General features: G+C 38.9%; 1 protein-coding gene across 1 annotated transcript in view; it reads right to left on the reverse strand.

Annotated features, from left to right (window-relative positions):
* Positions 1-15623, reverse strand: part of smc6 (structural maintenance of chromosomes 6) — a 64324-nt gene extending 48701 nt beyond the window's left edge. Inside the window, exons 1-6 of the mRNA XM_034005060.3 lie at positions 15504-15623; positions 14974-15083; positions 11182-11389; positions 5246-5363; positions 4820-4925; positions 3968-4104 (exon numbers count right to left, since the gene is read on the reverse strand). Of these exons, the coding sequence (XP_033860951.1) occupies positions 3968-4104; positions 4820-4925; positions 5246-5363; positions 11182-11328 (508 nt within the window). The 5' untranslated portion in view covers positions 11329-11389; positions 14974-15083; positions 15504-15623. The remainder of the gene's footprint in view (positions 1-3967; positions 4105-4819; positions 4926-5245; positions 5364-11181; positions 11390-14973; positions 15084-15503) is intronic.
* Positions 15624-22960: the final 7337 nt, after the last annotated feature.

A 22960-nucleotide genomic window follows, 5' to 3' on the forward strand; every position in this document is an offset into this window, starting at 1 on the left:
TATTATACATAATCTGTATAAAATGAATGGAAATGTATACATAAATTAGTGCAGGGCAAAACATCAGAATATTCGAACAAATATTTTTTGACATGTATTCGGATACAAAAATCAGGTGCTCGTATTCGCTACAAATGACAAAAATACCTTGCACCTCAGCAGAATTTGTGCATGGCAAATGAAGAAGAGCTCAGTGTGATATGTGATATATATATATATATATATATATATATATATATATATATATATATATATATAAACACAGGATCAACAGAGCAGCTCTTGAGCCTCTACTTAAAAGTTTTAGACAGCAAAAAGTAAACAAACCAGATTATGCACATGCACACATAGTGATCTCTATGGAAAGCCATCTGGGACAAAAATGCATTGTGCTGCTTTAGAGCGAGCCAGAATCTGATGGGACAGAAAAAAGGCAAGCACGATATATATTATCAAGGCTCGAAGTTAACGTATATTTGGTAGCATTTTGCTACCCAAAACTCTTTGCTACTAGTTTTCTTAAGCAGTAGTATTTTTCTGATACCTTAAGCTGCAGTATATGAAACATACGTACATTATTAATATCTTTCATAATGCGGGACTCCATTGCTAATAGAGCTTCCCAAGACCGACAATGAAAATTGTATTGGACAGTGGAGTACAAATACCTACAGTACTACAGAAGAACGTGGATACAATTTAAATGTATGAAGTTTATTTTATAGACCAAAAGTAAAATTGCCAAAAAAAAAAAAAAAAAACAACAAGAGCAAACAGCTAGCTTTAACATTACCATGATTCAAGTAATGTCTTCCTTGTTTTATCAGTATGAAGAATTGAAGACATACAATATTGAGGTGCATTAATTTGTCTATCTGTTTTCATTTTAAGCGCTTTGTGATGGTGGTCCACTATGAAAGGTGCTATATAAAATTGATTTTATAATAGATTATCACTACCTTGTGTACTTCTCCAGTTTAACTAGCGAAACGTGCGCTTTATATATATATATATATATATATATATATATATATATATATAGAGCACACGACCTTAGTCCGCTGCGCCACTGCATATATACACACACACACACAGAGCTAACTATTGTCACTTTAATAAAACAAACCCAGCGTTTTTTCTTTTTTTTCTCTTCCTATTAACAGAAACTGTTTGACAATGTGTGAATACTACAAATCACACATTAAATGTCACTCACATGCAAAATTTGATCTTTTGATTTGTATAATGCATATTACGTAAACAAAAGTTGTTAATAAAATCCGCTACCACATCGTTATACATTACGTACAACTGAAGCAGGGTATAGTATCCAAAGAAGTGGGCTCATAGCTCTAGTGGCTGTATTGCTGCAGTAAAATATGTACTGAATACCTAGTGTACAAGATGGTGTAAGAGAAGTGCTATGGTAGAATATTTATGAAACATACAAAATATCCGCTAACACTAACAATTTTAATTGCACCGTCTGCCCCTCCCCTATCCAGCTCATGTTATCCAGTGGCAAACCTTTAATTTCTTCATTCGCCATATCGACAGCAAAGCGTTGCATAAGCTGTATTGAAAGAAATGTCTCGAAACCCCTCTGCTGTTTGGGATTTTTTTGTTAAATGCCCAGACAACAAAAAAAAAAGCTGAAGGCAGACTGTGCAAGCGACTCGTATCATGGAGGCATAACCAATCTCTGGAGCCACTTGACAAGCATAAGTTCATATAATGATTAGTATTATTAATATTAAAATGTGACTTATAACCTGCTTGGAGCAGTGACTGTTAAATAAAGCTTTGTCTGCTGCAGTTGGTGGTGCTGCAATGCAAGCTTACTGTACAGATCGCAAGCAGCATCAATTACGTGTAAATAAACGTAATTGTATTTATTTAAATTATAAAAACATGACTACTGTTATGTATAACGTATTTTTAAACTACATGTGAATGTTTTACTCCATTTATATGGATTCCCTGTAAAATAATAGGATTTTCAATCAAATATAAACAAGTAGCTATGGTGATGTCACCAATAAATTATGCAAATGAGCACCATCGAAGGTTCGAACCTTCCTTCAGTAATGTGTTCCGAGGTCAAAACGTACCCTTTGTTGCAGTTAGGTGGAATTAGCTTTCATTTTCAAAACAGCTTTTTTTTTTTTTTTTTTTTAAATCGCTGCATTTATTTATAGGTGTATATGATTTGTTAGTTACCGGAATCTCAGTCAACAGCTGAAGTAATTTCGTACCACTTAATTTGCACCGAAACATAACCTGGTTAACCGTACTGATAGCATATCAAATCATTAGATGACAGATATGGTTGCATTCTTGTAGAACTTAAGGAAAAAACTAAATACATTTTGACAAGATAGTTTGGGTTATTCAGTCTATTTAAAGCAGTAGGTAGGTGTTTATTTTTAAAATTATTTTTATATATAATTATATAGAGTCGAATAAAAAACTACCGAATAAGACCATTTTGCTACCGACTTTCCAGGCAGGTAGCAAATCCTCACTACTGCCTAAAAGTTAACTTCCAGCCCGGATACTATATATTTTTTGTTGCAACTTTCTGTTATGTGGAATGTAATAAACAAGCAGCAAAACGGTGAGTTTTTTTCACCTTAATTTTACAACGCTATTTCCATGTTTGTTTTATTTGAAGTGTCTAAAGTTTATATTTCAGTTTTCGTTTGCTTGTTCAGTTACAAAAAGACATAAGTAAACCTTGTGTTATTAGTTTATGAAAATGTGTCTATGGCCAATGTTTACTGAGAAGAAACTGCAATGTCAAGGAATGAAAATCAAATAAAATGTGGTGTCAACTTTATGTACTATTTATTTCAGGAATAAACAAAACAACGTTTAACTTGAACTGCTTGTCACAAAGACGGCCGGAGTGGGTGGCGTCAGACCAGAAGCAGGAAATAAACAGACAGAGAGGTGTGGTTTGGTGAAGCTGAGCGAATGCTTTCGCTCAGCATTTAATAAACAAAACAGAAAATAAAAGGTTTGAAACAACAAAAACACAGGACACGGCACTTGAGGCCAAAATAAATAGACAAACAAAACGTACTACACAGACAAAACACGGTGAGCAGATTTAACTATTATTATTATTATTATTATTATTATTATTATTATTATTATTATTATTATCATCTTTACCTCCGTCTCCAATCCCGTTCTCCACTCACTGAACACCTAACCCCGACTGAATGAAATGTGCATCTATATATACTGTTGTGCTGGGATTCAATTACTAATTAATTATTCACTTGAATCCCAGCACGTGAATTAATTCTGTGCAACCCCGTGCTCACATATTACATTTAACCAGCACGTGAAGTGATTTGTGCCCTCCTCGTGCCTAAATATAAATCTACCTTTTTAAATCACACGTGAAACACAGACCCGTTTATATCCCGTGTACCAATGACTATACACCAACATTAACACACGCACACAACATACAACACATAATATGCACACAGGGGCAGGGCACATTGCCACACTGCTATTTGGCATCCTTTGTTTTGTAGTTAATTCACTGGGGTAAAGTAAGTCCTACACAACGTATTCTTTACTCCTGGGATATTTTTCTATTTTAACGTGTTACACATTGTAAGGTTTTGCTGTAAACTAAAGGTACACACACAGGGGGCCACGGCCATGCCCCCTGCCCCTGCTGCTATGCTGTCTCTGCCTGCGTTCAAAGCAATAGAATGGCTTTTATTACTTTTTGAAAAACAAACGAATATCCAAACAAATATTTAAATTATGAGCAAACATCCGAACATGAAAATCTTGTGTTTGCCCCAGCACTAACATAAATATATGATCTTTAAAAGAGTCAGAAAAATTACCATTTTCCTAAATCTATGTTTACATAAGAAACATAGTTGTGGACTTCATCTAGATGCAAAGACTAAATACTTGGAATAAACATATACATTACCTAGCTTGCTCTTTATCTTGCATGTCCGGCTCCCATCGCATGTGATGCGCTGCTCTATAATAATGGAGTCACCATAGACATCACCTTTGAAGGCATCTGTTCCTCTGTTTCTCAAACGTATTGTGATATCTGCAGAACTACATGTAAAAGCAACAAAGGATTAAGTAACCTTTATAAATTTGCATACTTTTGCAGTTTACCATGGTGCAATCACATCTTTATGAAGTTTTCAAGATGGAGCATACTACCAATTTGGCTGCATGGGTTAATTGTTAAATTTCAAAAACAATATATATCAAAAGACCAATACATCCCTCTGATAAGATTGTATCCCAATAAACCACGACTTTCCAAGCAGATTAAAATACTAAAGCATAACATTTTTTAATTTAGTAATCGCCAATTATTTTATTATTTTCTCCCAATTTGGCATATCCAATTATTTTTAGTCTCAGTTTACCACTGCCACCCCCGCGCTGACTCGGGAGCGGCGAAGATGAACACACGCTGTCCTCCGAAGCATGTGCCATCAGCAGACCCCTTTTTTTCACCTGCAGGCTCACCGTGCAGCCACCTCAGAGCTACAGCTTTGGAGGACAACGCAGCTCTGGGCAGTTTACAGGCAAGCCTGCAGGCGCCTGGCCAGACTACAGGGGTCGCTGGTGCGTGGTGAGCCGAGGACACCCTGACTGACCTAAGCCCCACCCCCACCCCCGGGCGGCGCTCGGCCAATCATGCGCCGCCTTCTGGGAGCTCCTGTCTACGGTCGGCAATAGAATAGCCTGGACTCAAACCAGTGACCTCCAGGCTATAGGGCGCATCCTGCACTCTACTCGGAGTGATAAAATTCACCTTTGTCCATGTTTCACAAATCCCTTCAGAGATAACCCCCGGTTTGTAGTAGTTGCCTTTCCTCCAAGACCAACAATAAGAGCTGTTAGTATGGCGCTTTTTCCACCTAAAAATACAGTGAACAGTTACAAAGATACATTATCTATCTATTAATAAATGTAAAGCATTTCCAATGACAACTCTTAGTGCAGTTAGCTAGACTAATGTGCATATCCCAGAGATTGAGTAACAGTCTTTTTTTATACATTAAAATAAACATAGCCCATTGTCCGTTGATATAATATAAAATCCCAGAAAATGATCACAGAATGTAAGTGAAAAGAAAAGGGAGGCAAACAGGTTTAAATTTTTGTTCACCTCTCTCTTAAGACCTATAATTAACAGTGTTTTTAATATCTAAATTAAGGTAAGGTTTCTTTAACTTACTTCCATTGTTTCCAATAATAAAGTTCACATTTGACCCAAACTCAAACGGCCCCAACAAAGAATGGCACATAAAGTTCTTCAGAGATATGCTTTCGACAATCCCAATCTCTCCCAAGCTCTAAGAAATAAGAAAAACACACAGGCCAATAATAATTTGTTTATTTTTTTCATCTTTATCAGTACATCTTTCAAATAAAGAAAATGCAACCATCAGGTTGTACAACCACACAATGTAACAGAAATAATTAAAAGGGAAAGTTACATTTACATATATTCAGCTTTTTTGTCCAGATGGGTCAGTATACCATCATTATTTGTTATGTCTATTCAACCATAAAACACCCACATGCACTTCACTACAACATATTTTTGTCTTTATGACGGTCTTTGCAGTGAACTTGATTTCACAATTTTGTATTGGCAGTTCTCACTTTGTTAACTGAAGCTTCTATTCACTCAATTTATTATTTTTTTTGTTTGTTTGTTTCTCGGAACTGTGCATACAAAAACAACAAGGAGTGCATTAAAGTGCCCACTTTCTTAATAATGATTCCTGTAATATATATATATATATATATATATATATATATATATATATATATATATATACATATTTTATAATCAGGCAGGGAGGGAGTTAAAAGCCTCCCTGCCAGATCATGCTTGTTTATTGTTTAATTAATTGTATTACTGTTAATTGTCAGCCGCACTTGGTAATTACTGTAAATTAGTGCCAGGTGCAGGGTTTAAAAGGCGTGCAGTCAGTCTGTTCTAGGCTGATGTGTGTGAAGAAGCCAGACTGTGCACGTGTGTACTGCTGTAGTAAAAAGATAACGTGAAAAGCCTTTTTGTGTTGTCTGAAAACGGTGTTTTTCTGGTTTCATTTTATGCCGGTAAACAGTTTAGCTGTCTGGCTTATTAGATAGGTTCCAGTGGGTGATAGTTAGTGCTCGAACAGAGCTAGGTTTTTGTTTTCGTGTTTGTTTATTTTTGTTAATTAAAAATAGCGCTTCTGCACTTAAAAATCCACTTCTGTGTCCTGGGTCATAATATTAAAGGGGCTACGAATCTGAGTGAGTCTCGACTCGTTTACATATGGTGGTAGTAGTGGGATGCCAAATCTGTAGCCAAAATAAAGGTACATTACCCCGACTTCTTAAAGAATACAAGACGGACACGATGGCAGACCATGATGAATTAGTTGGGGCACTGGTGTCTGCTACAGCAGCACAATAAGATTGTACCCGCAAGATACAGGAGCTCCAACAAGCCACCCTACAGGCGCAGCAAGAAACAAATCAGCAGCATGAAGCACTGCTCATGGAGGCCCGAGAACAACGACTTACAATTATGAAGAGCCTAGGACAAAGCCTCCACCGAAACCTGCTCAGGCTACTATTCGGTTAAAGCAAGTGTTGAACAAGATGTCCCCCGAAGACGACATTGAAGCCTTCCCTTTGAGAGGACGGCAAGCCGGGAAGCTTGGTCTCGAGACGAATGGGCAGGAATCAGCTCCATTCTTAACAAGGGATGCACAAAAAGGCTTTTCACGTTATCGTTTTACTACAGCAGTACACACGCGCACAGTCAGGCTTCTTCACACACATCAGCCTAGAACAGACTGAGGTAGGCTTTTAACTCCCTCCCTGTCTGATTACAATACACACACATACATACATACATATATACAGGGGTGAAATTCTGCCGGTAGTCACCGGTACTGGGTACCGGGACTTATTTAATCTGCTTTTCATGCATTCCATCCACTCGCACAGTCCACAATGCAACGTTTCTCAAATGTGCTTTCATTCACCACAGTTCGTGCTGCTTGCATTCTGTTTCCTCATATTACTACTGTTTCTGTTAGCTGCTATTGGCCACTATTAAGGTCAGCATAATCACTGCATGTTGATTGGCCGACCTTTCATTCTGATCAGATTTCATTTTCACAAATCTCTGCCCATTTCGCTTTGTGTTACTGCTCATTTGTTAATCAACGACAGAAGCCTTTACCAGTGTAACGTGAAAACAGCAGTATGGAGTAATTATTATTATTATGAAGTAATAATTATTTTCTTTAGTGTGGCGGAGAAACTATTTGAAATATTCTAAACGAACACTGCTGCACATTGATTTGAAGGCAAAAATCCACATCAGTCTTTGCCATAAATTACATAGTTGATAAATATTACAAATAATTATAACGCGTTTTGCCTTGCACAGATTTCCCACATTGCCAGAATTTTCTAAAATGGCAAGTGATGTGTTGGACAGTAGGGATTAACAATAACATAAAAAAACAGGATCAAAGTACAGCTTCAGATTTTGGTAAGCGGGATCGGGATACAGATAGAGGTGTGCTTCATGCATTTCAAAACACTAGCCCAACTTGCAAGGTACATGTTAAGCATAGTAATCAACGTTTTGTTTTGTTGCGATCCTAGTATGTTCCAAAACAGTGAGCAAAAACATTTCAAGCGTTACAATACAAGTAATACAATAAGAGCAAGTTTTATACTGTTTCTGCCTGAAAAAATATTTTTCTGGAATAGATCATGGTAATCAATCTACACAGAAACACAACAGATATGTTGTAAGATAAGTAATAAGTACAAAATAAATAAAAGAAACAGGGATATATGTTCTAATCCAAGGCTGCAATTGTAGCATGGCCAGGTCCTGTTGTAGGTGAGTTCCCAGGGTCTGGGAAGTATGGGGATGATTTCAGAGAATAATATGGAGATTAAAATGGCCAAGTACATAATTAGTAGCCTGTTTCATAATACATTTCAGGTGTATTTAGCCGCTATTATGCATTGTTTGACTTGGACCTTTTTGTATCATTTTTTCATAGCAAAGTTGTTTTTTTATACCATTTTTATAACATCATCTCTTTTTTTAGGATATCTTGAAACAAAACTCCCTCTCTACATCAATTACTGCATAGAGTAATATGTCTTAATGCTTGTCATTTAAGGTTTAACTTAAGTGTCATACTACAGTACATGACAGTGATACATGCAGAGGATACAAACAAAGCTTTCAGTATTTTCAGCTTCCTTGTTTATTGGTTATGATTTATCATCACTTATTTTTTAAGGCTTATTTTGAATTCATAAATGTATTGTGTACCAATATATATATACATTTTTTAAGTATGTATTCATTGGCACTCAAATTGTCTCAATTTTTAAAATGTTTACACCCGGCTGTGCATACGAGTACCTACACTTTTTGTTGAGAATTTCACCCCTGCATACACACACACTATATACAGTACTGTGCAAAACTTTTAGGCAGGTGTGAAAAAATGCAGTAAAGTAAGAATGCTTTCAAAAATAGACATGTTAATAGTTTATATTTATCAATTAACAATTTGCAAAGTGAGTGAACAGAAGAAAAATCTACATCAAATCAATATTTGGTGTGACCACCCTTTGCCTTCAAAACAGCATCAATTCTTCTAGGTACACTTGCACACAGTTTTTGAAGGAACTCGGCAGGTAGGTTGGCCCAAACATCTTGGAGAACTAACCACAGTTCTTCTGTGGATTTAGGCAGCCTCAGTTGCTTCTCTCTCTTCATGTAATCCCAGACAGACTCGATGATGTTGAGATCAGGGCTCTGTGGGGGTCATACCATCACTTCCAGGACTCCTTGTTCTTCTTTACGCTGAAGATAGTTCTTAACGACTTTCACTGTATGTTTGGGGTCGTTGTCATGCTGCAGAATAAATTTGGGGCCAATCAGATGCCTCCCTGATGGTATTGCATGATGGATAAGTATTTGCCTGTACTTCTCAGCATTGAGGAGACCATTAATTCTGACCAAATCCCCAACTCCATTTGCAGAAATGCAGCCCCAAACTTGCAAGGATCCTACACCATGCTTCACTGTTGCCTGCAGACACTCATTCGTGTACCGCTCTCCAGCCCTTCGGCGAACAAACTGCCTTCTGCTACAGCCAAATATTTCAAATTTTGACTCATCAGTCCAGGGCACATGCTGCCATTTTTCTGAACCCCAGTTCCTGTGTTTTCGTGCATAGTTGAGTCGCTTGGCCTTGTTTCCACGTTGGAGGTATGGCTTTTTGGCCGCAAGTCTTCCATGAAGGCCACTTCTGACCAGACTTCTCCGGACAGTAGATGGGTGTACCAGGGTCCCACTGTTTTCTGCCAATTCTGAGCTGATGGCACTGCTGGACATCTTCCGATTGCGAAGAGAAGTAAGCGTGATGTGGCTTTCATCTGCTGCAGTAAGTTTCCTTGGCCGACCACTGCGTCTACGGTCCTCAACGTTGCCCGTTTCTTTGTGCTTCTTCAAAAGAGCTTGGACAGCACATCTGGAAACCCCTGTCTGCCTTGAAATTTCTGCCTGGGAGAGACATTGCCGATGCAGTATAACTACCTTGTGTCTTGTTGCTGTGCTCAGTCTTGCCATAGTGTATGACTTTTGACAATAAACTGTCTTCAGCAACCTCACCTTGTTAGCTGAGTTTGGCTGTTCCTCACCCAGTGTTATTCCTCCTACACAGCTGTTTCTGTTTCAGTTAATGATTGTGTTTCAACCTACATATTGAATTGATGATCATTAGCACCTGTTTGGTATAATTGTTTAATCATACACCTGACTATATGCCTACAAATCCCTAACTTTGTGCAAGTGTACCTAGAAGAATTGATGCTGTTTTGAAGGCAAAGGGTGGTCACACCAAATATGGATTTGATTTAGATTTTTCTGCTGTTCACTCACTTTGCATTTAGTCAATGGATAAATATAATCTATTAACATGTCTATTTTTAAAAGCATTCTTACTTTACAGCATTTTTTCACACCTGCCTAAAACTTTTGCACAGTACTGTATATATGTAAAATTCATGAAAAAGTACCAGAACAGATCAGCACTTCCTGTTCTGTATTTACATACTGACCGTGCAACTTAACTATGGAAATAAATGTATTTGCTTCAATCATCAGTATAAATTACTGGTAAGGACTGTCCATTTAAATGCATTCCTTAAGCAATAATCAAGAAAGATATTTTCCTAGACTCATCTCAATTTTCATTTTTATAATGAATTAAAACCCCATATTACAAATACAAGCCATAACAGTGAGTGTAGGGTCAGATGATATTGCTCTAGGGCCTATAATACCTTCAGGGAAGCTGTGGGTGGAAATATATTGAAAATCACTTTTCAGACTGCTCCTTTTGAAACATCAGTAAGTTGTGCAGTCCTGCATACAGTACAGAAGCACCTGCCAGCCAAGCACTTACTAACAGATCTCTATCAGATCTGCTGACTTGCCTACCATGACTGAAATTACTTGGAAAAGGTAGATGCAAATTTTATTTATTATAAAATACATGTCAGGGAAGCCATTTGATTAACACGTGAAATTTGGCATGTGGGTACAGACCAATCAAAAGGGAGTGCTACATAGTGTATATATTACTATCTCAAATGGCACAATGTAAATATGATGCTGCATATTAGCGTAAATATGTAAATAAAAATCTACAAGGAATCTACCGACATGGCTTTAATGTTATGCCTCCAAATACGCTTCTGATGTTTATTAGGATAATGCAAATGTATTGATCTTAGCTCCCACAGACTGAATTTCAGCTAACTTTCAGTCACACAGAGCTGCTTATACTCAAGACACATAGGCTTGCTTATATTTAAAATCAAAGGAGCCACTTCATTTCCACAGAAAACAGCGCACCCAAGTTTAAGCTCACCCCGTCTATTTATGTGATTAATATACAGCACTGATAAAACGCAGTTACATTTTTTTTGTTTCTTTTGTATCCTTATTTTAAATGTGTCAATTTCATTAATGAAATCTATTATTATGGGATTTTACATTGGACTAACAAACTTTTTAACAGCATTCAGTTAAAATAAAAGCATAAAGTAAAAGCAACCCACCGAGCTGGAAAACTGGTATCCCTCTTGCTGAAACTGCTCCAGGTCCTCTGAATCCTCTTCATCCCCGGCTACTCCTTCCTGCTCTTCAATCCGTAATCTTTTCTTTTGGTTAGTCGCAGACAAGGTCTTCTCTTTTCTCTTAGGCATTGTAATCCGTCTCTGCTGCTTTAAGGAGTTTACTTCAACATTGCTAGCTAAAACACCGTACCTAAATACAGGATAAAAAAGTTATAGAACGTACTATTGTACTTGATAAAGCTTCACAGTAAAAAGCTGGTAACACACTGACAACAACCTACTGCACCCTTATAAAACAGGTAAATGAACCAATTTTTGTACTACAGAAGATAAAACTGAAATGCAAATTTTAACAAATCAGTAAGTAAAAACACATAGATATGTAAATCTTTTTACGAGTACAGCAGTACAATAATGCAGAATATTCTAGCATGGTCCTTATGCAAATTATAAACCTTGAAGTACAACATAATGCTACCACTACCACATGGAAGACTGCAGAATACTATAGATAAGCATAGATTCTGTATTTACTTTCAAAGAGATTTTAGTAGTCTGCTGTATTTACTATGGTCATTGTTTGCACTATTTCAAAATGCATTTACAGTAAATTGCTACTCTATATTGTAGAATTTTTTTGCTGATTAATTTATTTAACGTGCGTTAATCACATTCCTGTTCTGAGCCTTTCAGCACACCATAATCCAGGCCGCGGCAACGCTGGATTGAGCGTCTGTGCAGTTATTGTTTAAACAGAAAGTTAATCACTGATCTGCGTAAAGCAAATTCAGGATCGGTGCAAGCCCATGAATCAAGAGAAGTATTTTTAAAGAGTAGGCTAGGGGCATACCCAGTTAGCACGCAGTCCCACCCAAATCTGTGCCTATGTGAATGCCAAGTTTAAGTAAATTTACATATTTATTATTTTATTTTTTTTAAACTGTGCACCCCGAAGGCAGGGACAAAAATGTTTTAGCCAATCAAAGCAAAGTAGTTATTGTGATGCTATGTTTGGGTGGGATCTTCCACTCACACAACGAATCATGTGCAAGCCGTGTTTGACTGACAGCTTGTGAGCCAGCTGACGCGGATCTTTTGAAAGTCCCAGATGTTTCAATATTCCAACTTTATTTTAAATGTGAAGTTCTTCAAGCAAACTTACAGACTAATTAGTAGTAGTGCAGCAGTCAATGTGGCAAAACAAATTAGTCCTTATAATTTTGTTTTTAAAGACAATGGACAGGTATCTGCAAGTTATTAATTTATATCTACTTCAGCAGTAGAAATGGCAACAAGTGAAAATAAATGTCAGAGAAAATTACCAAATCGACTGGATGATTAGTTTGTTACTTCATCTTTGGGAAAGTGAAACAGGGAGCACTCTAATGAAGAATTGAGAGGAATGTGGAATCATATTTTAGACTGTCAACTTTGCGAATTGAACAGCCGCTTGCAAAATGACACACCTGACCTCATGAAAGCCGCGTCTGTATGCTTGCCACAATCGGACACATTCGGTAATAGAGGAAGTCTACAGAACTGGCATGTATTTTGTACAACGTTAATATGAATAAAGCTGAAGTTTCATCTTCGTTCAACAAGTAAAGCGCAAATCGACTGTCGGGAAAAAATATCCAACACTAATTTAAGTTTTAGATTACTGTCACTTGCATATTTGTATATACAAATATGCACGCACTTAAAGGTTTTGACCCCAATAACCATCTGCACACCATGAACAGGATTAATACAGCTGTTGTGAGCCTCAATACTGACAAATCGCTGAAGAACATTCGATTCTCTGGAGTATGACTACATATAATTGCAATATTTAACAGCAAGCGGAACGCCTTATCCTGCAAGGTGGAGCGGAAGACAAGTAGATACTAACTAGGCAATGGTAAGTCATTTACTAACTTTAATTTTACTTCATAATTGCTTAAAATGTAATATTACTGTGTTCTCGCTGGTTTGGCTTTTTAAAGTGTATTCACTGTGGATATATGTAAACATTTTAAATTGATTTACAGGGGAAATATTTGATTTATTCAGGGTTTTAACTGATTTAAATCATTTTTTAAATGTAAACTATTTCCTGTGACGTCATACCTTTGGTCATTGCCCACCCACATTTCCAAGCCCACTGGAGTAGGCTTTATTTTTTACACGTAGTATGTAAAGCCTACCCATTTTCTTCTTAGTTTGCAGTTTTTGGATACGATGACAACGTTTTTTATGTTCTCTTCACAATTAACATTTAATTTCCTAGAAATGCTTACTGTAGCTACATATCTATAATTGTATTTAAAAAATGTATTCTGTTTCCTGATCAAGCTTGAACCGCACGTTTTATTGTGTTGGTTGTATTTGTAATTTCTAAATGATTCCCCCTAGTAAATTTTGGTGACGGTCTCAATGGGTACATTTCCTGATTAAATAGGTACATATACATTTTAAATGATTTTATTTACAGTTAAGGATAATAATTATAACAATAATAATAATAATAATAATAATAATAATAATAATAATAATAATAATAATAATAATAGCACAAGTAATAAAACAAATTTAAATTACATGGATGTAGTAATTGTGTCAATTTAATATGCGATTAAAACCGAGATTAACTAAAAAAAAAAATGTTATTTTAATCGCGAGATTAATCACGATTAATTTTTTTAATCGCTTGACAGCCCTAAAACAAATACATTAATACAATAATATGCATGTATAAATATTAATGCTTCCTGATATTTATGCAGTGAAGAATTCATTCTGGAAGACCACCAGAATCCAAATTCTATGGAACCAAAATAGTAAGGAACCACTGCTGTGCGCTCTCTAGACCATGCATCATTTGATGTGATGTTTTGTGAGGAATAGTTTGCAGTAAATATTTATAAAGTGTCCATTATACAGTACTACACTGAATTAACTGCAATAAAGGAGGCAATAATTCGTATAGTAAATCGTGTACAATATACAGCATATACTTTTTGTACATTTTTATTAGGGTTTTTAAACAATAAAACGCACAGTAGGCCTATATCGGATTTAACAAAATACACGTTTTAAATATAGAAAACTCAGATAACTGCAGCACTGTATATCCTATATATTGGTTTGTGCTTTACTGTGCTTTACTGTGCCTTGTTCGGTCCTGTTTGAAGTACAGTACACCACAAAGGTTTCCATATTCTCCATGCAACATAAGGTGTATTTTACAACTAAAAGTGTTACAAGAGACGAGCATTTGGGAGATATACAATTGCCCTAAAGAATAAAAATGAACACTAATGAAGAGGACGTCCATGTTGCTGCATAATGTGAATGTAACAATGCAGGACTCTAAAAACAAATAGTATGTCTCATTACATATATTACAAATAATGTTCTACTTTATTTTTAAAATGTTGATTTCCTGGGTCTGGCTATACGGTACCACGCCGCCAAAACAACCCAAAGCGTAGTATTAAGCACAGAAACAGGATCCAGCTCTACCGTTTTTCAACAAACAAACAAAAAAAGTCTCTAAGTCGTAAAGCATGCCCGGACGGAAGCTCAGGCCAAATGTTAACATTTTGCAGAACGGTCCCCTTGTCCGCGCCAGTTGTTTTTCGAGTTAAATACTGTGAAAACTGCAAATGTTCGCAACTACGAATTGTCATATACATATTTTAAAAACAAAGAAGTTTATATTATGTAAAAAGAAATAGTTAAACGTGAAGATATCGTGCAAAAAGCACAGTAGTTCCGTAAATGTATTCTTACCTTGTGTCACACAACTTCTGTCTTCTCAGACCCCGACTTCCTAGTCACTCACTGTCAAAACAGTGCTGGTGGGTGGGTGTGTTCTAAATCGTAATCTGAGCCCAAGAATCCTACGAACAAAACGAAACTGGTATACAGTTCGTAGCGACAAGTTGTGGTTACAGCAAGTACAACAAGTGAAAACATGTATGTCAGTCTTGTTCTTCTGCGCTGCAAGTGCAACAAAACCTATCAGCAGCTCCGCTGACGCGCAATAAAGTTAAAAATAACCGTTTGACAGGATATATAATTACTATTCCTACGCCCGACTTTGTTCTGTCTGTACGTGGAACTATAATTAACTGTGTGCAGGATTGAGGGGCACAACCACCAGAGATAAACCGGTACGGCCCAGTAATGCGTACCGGTAAAACATTTTTTGCAGGTACTAGGGTACCGGCAAAACATTGTGTCAAGGTAATTTTATATTTTGACTTTTTTTAAACGATTGTTAAAGGTACATATTTTTTTTTTTCTTTGTATTTTAATACCTTTCCCGCCTCCCCGCTTCTTCTTTGTCCATTTACTAATCTTATTGATGTTTAAGCAAAATAACTCGCAGTCACTCAAGTCCTGTTCACGTGACTTAGGCTGATCACCATGGTAACCGTCACAGGGTCGATCGGTGACATTGAGCTACATTTGGTACAGGAAGAACTGTTGCTGAAATGAAAACCTAAAAACTACTCCTCGCACTGGATACTGTTTTGCAGCGAGCAACGCTACTGTGAAAGCGGGTTCAGCATACTTGTGAACATTGAGTTTTCAAAATAAGGGAGCTTTTGTAAACTGAAATCTTAGTGGCCTGAATTGAAGTGAATACCTACGTAAGACAGAGGCGTACAACTATTCCACTTTATTATTTGGTAGAATGATAGACTATGATACGTTGCTCCTAATTTAAAAAGGGAAAATATAAAACAGAAAAACAACCATGAGATGCTTCATAATCAAAACGAACTATGCAAGATAACACCACTCGGAAGTAAATATTTCGCGCGTAGTTTAGTTCATATTCTGAGGAAACAACTGAATTTTTTTGTCCTGGTCAGAAACAGTGTAATTGTAAATCATCCCTGTTTTGCGATTGTATCACCTTTTTTAAGTACAAAATAGCATCGGTGTGCTCAGCAAAACAGTGATGATTTACATGGGGTGGGGGTGGGGGTGGGGATGGGGATGGGGGTTGTTAACCCTATAACCCTAACCCAGCACACACACACTATCATGAAAGAAACAGGTGGAAATTATTCGGGGGAATAATTTTGTGTACTTGACAAAAAAAAAAAAATTGTAAATAAATGTTTGATACGTAGATGTATTGCTTACTGTAATGTGTACAATAAAATCTAATATTAATGCAATAATCACCTTTTAAAATAGTTTCACCTTACAGATAACAGATACCGTAACCAGAACTTGTCTAACTACTGCAGTCTGAAGTTGAACATTATCCATCCATGCCTTTCTTTTAAACGCAGTCAAGGGGCATTCCACATTCTCAAGCATAGACAAAACACAGCTCTTTTTTAAGCTAAATCTATTTCTATGAACAATTGTTTTAAATATTATTAAGTGATTAAGCCTACATTTATTAATAAAGTCTTAAAGGTTGTCCTTTTTTTTTTTTTTTTAGTTACACATACCCGCCTTTCAAAACTCTTTTCACACTGTCACTTCTACCCGGGTCTGGACCCAGGTTCTGGCTACCCGGGTTACAATCCTGTGTAGTGTGAAACCACATACCTGGGTCGTACCCAGGTTAACCCGGATCCCAGTGACCCACCTCAGGATGTGGGTTTTATTATTATTATTATTTGTTTATTTAGCAGACGCCTTTATCCAAGGCGACTTACAGAGACTAGGGTGTGTAAACTATGCATCAGCTGCAGAGTCACTTACAACTACGTCTCACCCGAAAGACGGAGCACAAGGAGGTTAAGTGACTTGCTCAGGGTCACACAATGAGTCTGGCTGAGGTGGGATTTGAACTGGGGACCTCCTGGTTACAAGCCCTTTTCTTTAACCACTGGACCACACAGCCTCCTGACATGCATTGACCCGGGTTGAGTGAGACAAAACGCATGACAACCGACGAAATAACAAAGAGTCAGGCATGCATGAAGGTTGCACTTCCAAATATGAACGTTTTTGTTCATTCTGTTTAGCCATATTTTTGTGCTTGAGACACACCATGAGCCAGATTGCAGCAGGGATGAAGAAACATTTGCTCTAATCAACATTTGGGCCGATGGTTCAATCCAGAGAAGCTTTGATGGAAGCGTTGGTAACAAGCTGCTTCTGGGGCATTGATATGCATATTGTTTACTTGCGTCTGTCACACAGGTCAAACTTGCTTTATCAAAAGCAGTGTGAAATCGCATAGCCGACCCACATGACATCGGGTCCTGACCCGGGTAGTTCCGACTTGGGTAGAGCATGCCAGTGTGAAAGGGGCTTTAGACTGCTATTTGATGTATATTCTAAAGTCTGCAGCAAATACATTTCAGGGGGCTCAGCTCTAAATTCCATGAATACGGGTCTGTGGCAAAGTGGTTAATAGTGTGCAGGTGCAGGAGATCAAAGAACAGACAATTGTAATCCAGGTGCAAAGGTTTGTTTTTATTTCTTTCATGTCCAGTGCCTTGCGGCAAAACAAACAGTAAATAATAATGCTGGTAAGTCCAAGACCTAAATAGAGTGGCGTGTATTACTAACTTTATAATCCCCAGGTTGGTCTGAAATAATAGTCCCGTTCTTGTATCCCCACATTAAACACAAAACACATACACAAGTCCATTTAGTGCGTGAATTAGTGATTGTGGTACAAGTACAGTTTATTGTGATACGAGTGCAGTGCTGTTCCAGGTTTGTGCTGGCCTCTGGCGACAGCTCCGGAATGTGTAAGCTGTCTAGTGATTACAAGCAACAAATAGACAGAACAAAACAAACACTCACGCTACTGATTCACAAAAACACAGGTCCTTCCAGGTCACTTTCCATTAACCAAAACGAAGGAACAGATTACGTTGCTTCGACCCCTATTTATACTGTCACTCACCCCTTGGTAAACGATTGCAGCCGCTCCTCCAATCCGCAGCTGCCACATCATTTCCCTTCCAGGTCAATGAGTTAGTGTACTGAAGCTCTGCCTCTTTTCTACATGACTGACTTCCTTTTAACCCTCGGAACGAAGCGTCAGGCCAAGTAGTCCAGAGTACTCTGTTCCCGTTATTTAAGTGCCCTCACAGGTCGGGAGAGAGATTTACCACCAAGAATCATTGTCTTTCTGTCACAGGGTCCCATTTCATCTCCAGTAATGCAATATTCCCTATCAAGTACGACATGTAACCTAATGGGTATTTAACCTTTAATACCGTCTAACCTGAATAGATATACCAAAGCTGCATGCAGTGTGTGTGACGCAGTCATGCCCGCCCCCGGGTGCATAAAAGACTGCTGACACAAACATTTTTCCTTTCACCGACCTGAAGCAAGGAGAGAAATCTACAAACAGATAAGTGACACACTTATATCTGATTTATCTCTCATTTATCACTTGTGTATTACACTTATTGTGATTTCTACGTGTTATAGTAATTTTACTTCACGTTTTGTGCACTCAGCCGTGGTTGTTATTGTAAGTCCCTCAGCGGCCTTGTGCCCCACATGAAGCTGGCAGCTCCGCTGCTCCTTCCCCGGGATCGAACACCTTAAGTCGGCTGCTTGTGCTCTCTCTTAAGCTGCTAGTTTCAGTTGAAGCTTAAAAATAAAAATTAGTTTTTTGTAACGAAAATAACGGTAAATAAATTGTTACTGTGTTATGTGAGAAAATGTGTTTCTCTGTTTATATTTATTCTGTTTTTTTCACAGAAATGCTAACGCAGCTGCTGGCTTCAGCTGTCCTGCATTAGACCGAGAGGCGCGCTTTGGGTCAAGCTGCTTGCAGTTTTTCCCACAGTGTTTCGTTGCCACATTAAGATCTGCTTGCCGAATTAGTGTGAGGACTGTTAGGGCTCTAGTAGTAGGCTCTCCTCAGTTTTAGAACTGTTGGTTAGCCAAAAGCGTTACAGGTGGGCATCCCTATAGATCGCTCCTGTGGTAACTGTAGGTACCAGACCTGCTCCCATTCCTGCCGGTACTTTGTACATCGAACGAGGTTACCATCCCGATTCACTAGCAGTTGCTGGGCTCAACTCTGCTTCGGGTCTGACTGCTCGCAGTCCTTGCTCTGTTGACGGTTCAGTTACTGTCTTAACAAGCTGATGCAGCAACTGTACATTCTTCTGTACATTGCTTGCTATTTACATCAAACCGCTTTCCGCGAGTTTTGTGCGCATTCCTCCAAGGAACTCTGCCTCTCTAGGAGCTGGCATTCACATCTGAGGACATGGCGGCAGATGGTGCATCCCCTGCGGTTAAGCTCTCCCTGTACTGCAGAGCTTATGCCATTGGTCAAGAGGCCACTGCGGTCTTGCAGGTGCCTTGGTCTACAGATCCACCCTGTTGCATTACTACACAGCGGTGTTGCTGCATGAGCAGATGCCCCCTTGAGGGCAGCAACAGTACTGTACACTACTGTACCAACCCAGTGCTACAGGCACCGAACTGGTACCAAACCAACCCGTACCATTCCAGTGCTTGGACTCCGGGTCCACTCTGTCTGTTAGAGCTATTCAGCTCAACAGAGCGCTCATGGTAATGACATTACAGTACTTCTGGGCTTGAGGGTAGTGGCTTCTCAGACCCTACCTCGCATGTGCCCTGTACAAGCCTGGTTCAATAGCAGGGTTTTTCAGCCCGCCTTGAACCACAGCTGCCCATTGACGGTGTTCTTCACTGTCTAAGGGCAATCTCTTGGTGCAAACAGCCTGCCCATCTGCACCTCGGTGTAGCATTGGGCAGTGTCACCAAAAAGGGAGGCCATCACCACGAATGCATCCAGCCTAGGCTGGAGTACTGTGTAGAATAGCAGTCCCCATAATGGCTTGGAACTGCAGGCAGTTTAACTGGCCGTGTAGCATTGTTGCAGAGGGATCAAGGGAAGCATGTGCTAGTCTGTGCAGACAACGTAACAGTGGTGGTTTACATGTCAACCACAAAGGCGACCTCAGGTCACTCAGTCTCCAACGCGTGGCCCATAACCTTTGCTCTAGGTACACGAGAACCTACTCTCACTGTGGGCAGTACATCTGCCCAGAAGGGAAAAACTGGGCAGCTGACCTCTTCTCAAGGAGGGTCCCAGTGCCTCAGAGTGGAGGCGAACCCCAAGGTGGTAGTGTCATTTGGAAGAGATTTGGGGGAGCAGAGATAGATCTCTTGCCTCCTAAGAATCAACCCATTGTCCCCTCTGGCTCTCCATAATAGGAGATGGGGACCCGCTGGCAGTAGATGCCTTGGCACACCACAGTTCCTAAGCGGCCAGCCGCAGAGTCTGCCCAAGAGCCGTGACCTGCTCAGTCAGGCACAGGGGACTTTATGGCATCCGACCCATCGAGTCTGTATGTCAGGGTCTGGGCCCTGAATGGCGGCATTGAGCCATCTAGGTCTGTCGAATATTGACTTTGCAGGACTTGTTTGATGAGGGGAAGTCCCCCTTTAAATTAAAGGTCTATTGGGCAGCTAGTTCAGCTTGCCATATCAAAATTGATTCAATTCCATTGAAGACTCCATTTGAGCCTATGAATTCAGCTAGCTCAAATGTTATCGCTCAAGTGACTGTTTGATTGCTATCACTTCGCAAAGCAGGTGAGTGAGATGCAGGCTTTCTCTTTAGTGAGAACCTGTTTAATTTTTACAGAGGCCAGGACAAGGGTTACGCTTCGTACTGATCCTGCCTTTTGCTGAACACTATCTCGGCATTCCATGTCAACCAGTCTGTGGATTTGGAGGCTTCTTCCACCTCCTTCCAATCTGACAGGGAGCTGCAGCTCCATACGCTGTGCCCAGTGCTGGCCTTGGCGTGCTATGTTGACAGGATAAAAAGTTGGAGGCAGTCCGGACGATGTGTTGTCTGTTCTGGAACAAAGTCCCATGATCAAGCCCTGTTTAGGGAGAGGCTGTCCAATGGATAGCAGACTCATGTAGAACTGCCTATGAGCTGGCCAACTTGCCCCCTCCAGAAAAGCTCACTGCCCATTCCTTACAGGGTTAAGGCAATTTTGTGGGTTTTATTCCAGGGTGCATCTGTCAATGACATTTGTAATGCTGTGGTGTGGGCTACTCCCCATACCTTCACTAGGTTCTACAGACTTAGGTCATGGATCCACAAAACCCTGGTTTTGGAAGAAGAGTTTTAAGGGTGGCTTCAGGGTCATCCCTTACAAATAGACATCAAGGTGAGTTCTCCCTCAAAATGTTTAGCCCTAGCTACTCGTACTGGGGTTCCTCATGGTAACGCGCAAGGTGGCCCTTGGCTTAGCCTTGTAGCATTCCAGTTGGTCTGCAATATTGCCTTGCGACAGCTTTGGTATTCATACCCATTAGGTAATGGTTACATTTCCTACTTGATAGGGAGTGTTAGGTTATTATCAAAACCCCGGTTCCTTGAAATAGAAATGTAACCATTAACCTTCAAGGTCGCTGCTTCTATGATTGTAGTAGGCTTGAAGGAAAAATAATGGAGATGTTTGTATCAGCAGTCTTTTATGCCCTTGGTGGTGGGTGCGACTGCGTCACACACACACCGCGTGCAGCTTTGGTATATCTGTTCAGGTTAGATGGTATTAAGGGTTAAATACCCATTATGTAATGGTTACATTTCTATGTCAGGGAACTAGGGTTATGATAATAACCTAACATTATCAATACTCACTAAAAACCTGTCAGACATTAAACAAATAGTTTTCCAAGACAACCCAACACATTCATCTGTTTTTATTATTTTTCAAGTAGCATTCGTAAATCACATTTTTTTTCCTAATAGTCAACTTTTTTTAACGCGTCTACTTATTTCTAAGCAATACAAAAAATGTGCTCTTCGTAAACCATCAACACAGTAACATGCTGCTGCTCCCATAAAGGCACACAGACACTCCAGAACCAATTTCAGGGTCTCCCTGTCACAATAGCGTTTTGGCTTTTTCTTCTCCCTTTGGTTCTGCTCCTCTTCTGTGTCCAAATGGGATGTCTCTTCTGCCTTCTTGGCATGCTCTAATGCTTTGTCGTAGCTCTCTAGAAAACACATTTTATTATAAGCATATTATGTCTCACATGGAAGATCAAAATAAGCCAACATTCATACATGTTTTATTTAATTATGGCTAACTTAATATAATTTGAATCCAATATGATTTTTTTCTAAACTGCATTTCTCTCTAGATTGCTATCCTACCTGTGAAAGACGAAACCCTGATTGTGTAATTCTTCCATCACTGTTTGTCTGGAAACTGGCCTGTCCTGGCTCTTTGCACCTGACTGTGGCCAATAACTGTACAAAGTCTGAAACCATATAATCATGCTGTTAAACACTTGGCTACCCAAACTGCATTTTATGGGTTATTTGTTCATTTTCTATGTACTGCTATAAAATGGTAAACCTTCACTGTATACCTCAAAATGGAGCAAGGTAACCAGTGGTGTATCACAGGGATCAGTATTAGGTCCTCTGCTATTCCTAATCTACATTAATGATTTAGATTCTGGTATAGTAAGCAAACTTGTTAAATTTGCAGGCGACACAAAAATAGGAGGAGTGGCAAACACTGTTGCAGCAGCAAAGGTCATTCAAAGTGATCTAGACAGCATTCAGAACTGGGCAGACACTTGGCAAATAACATTGAATAGAGAAAAGTGTTAGGTACTGCACGCAGGCAATAAAAATGTGCATTATAAATATCATATGGGAGATACTGAAATTGATGAAGGAATCTATGAAAAAGACCTAGGAGTTTATGTTGACTCAGAAATGCCTTAATCTAGACAATGTGGGGAAGCTATAAAAAAAGGC

This window comes from Acipenser ruthenus, chromosome 5, assembly GCF_902713425.1.
Source record: "Acipenser ruthenus chromosome 5, fAciRut3.2 maternal haplotype, whole genome shotgun sequence".
In the NCBI taxonomy this organism is placed as follows: domain Eukaryota; kingdom Metazoa; phylum Chordata; class Actinopteri; order Acipenseriformes; family Acipenseridae; genus Acipenser; species Acipenser ruthenus.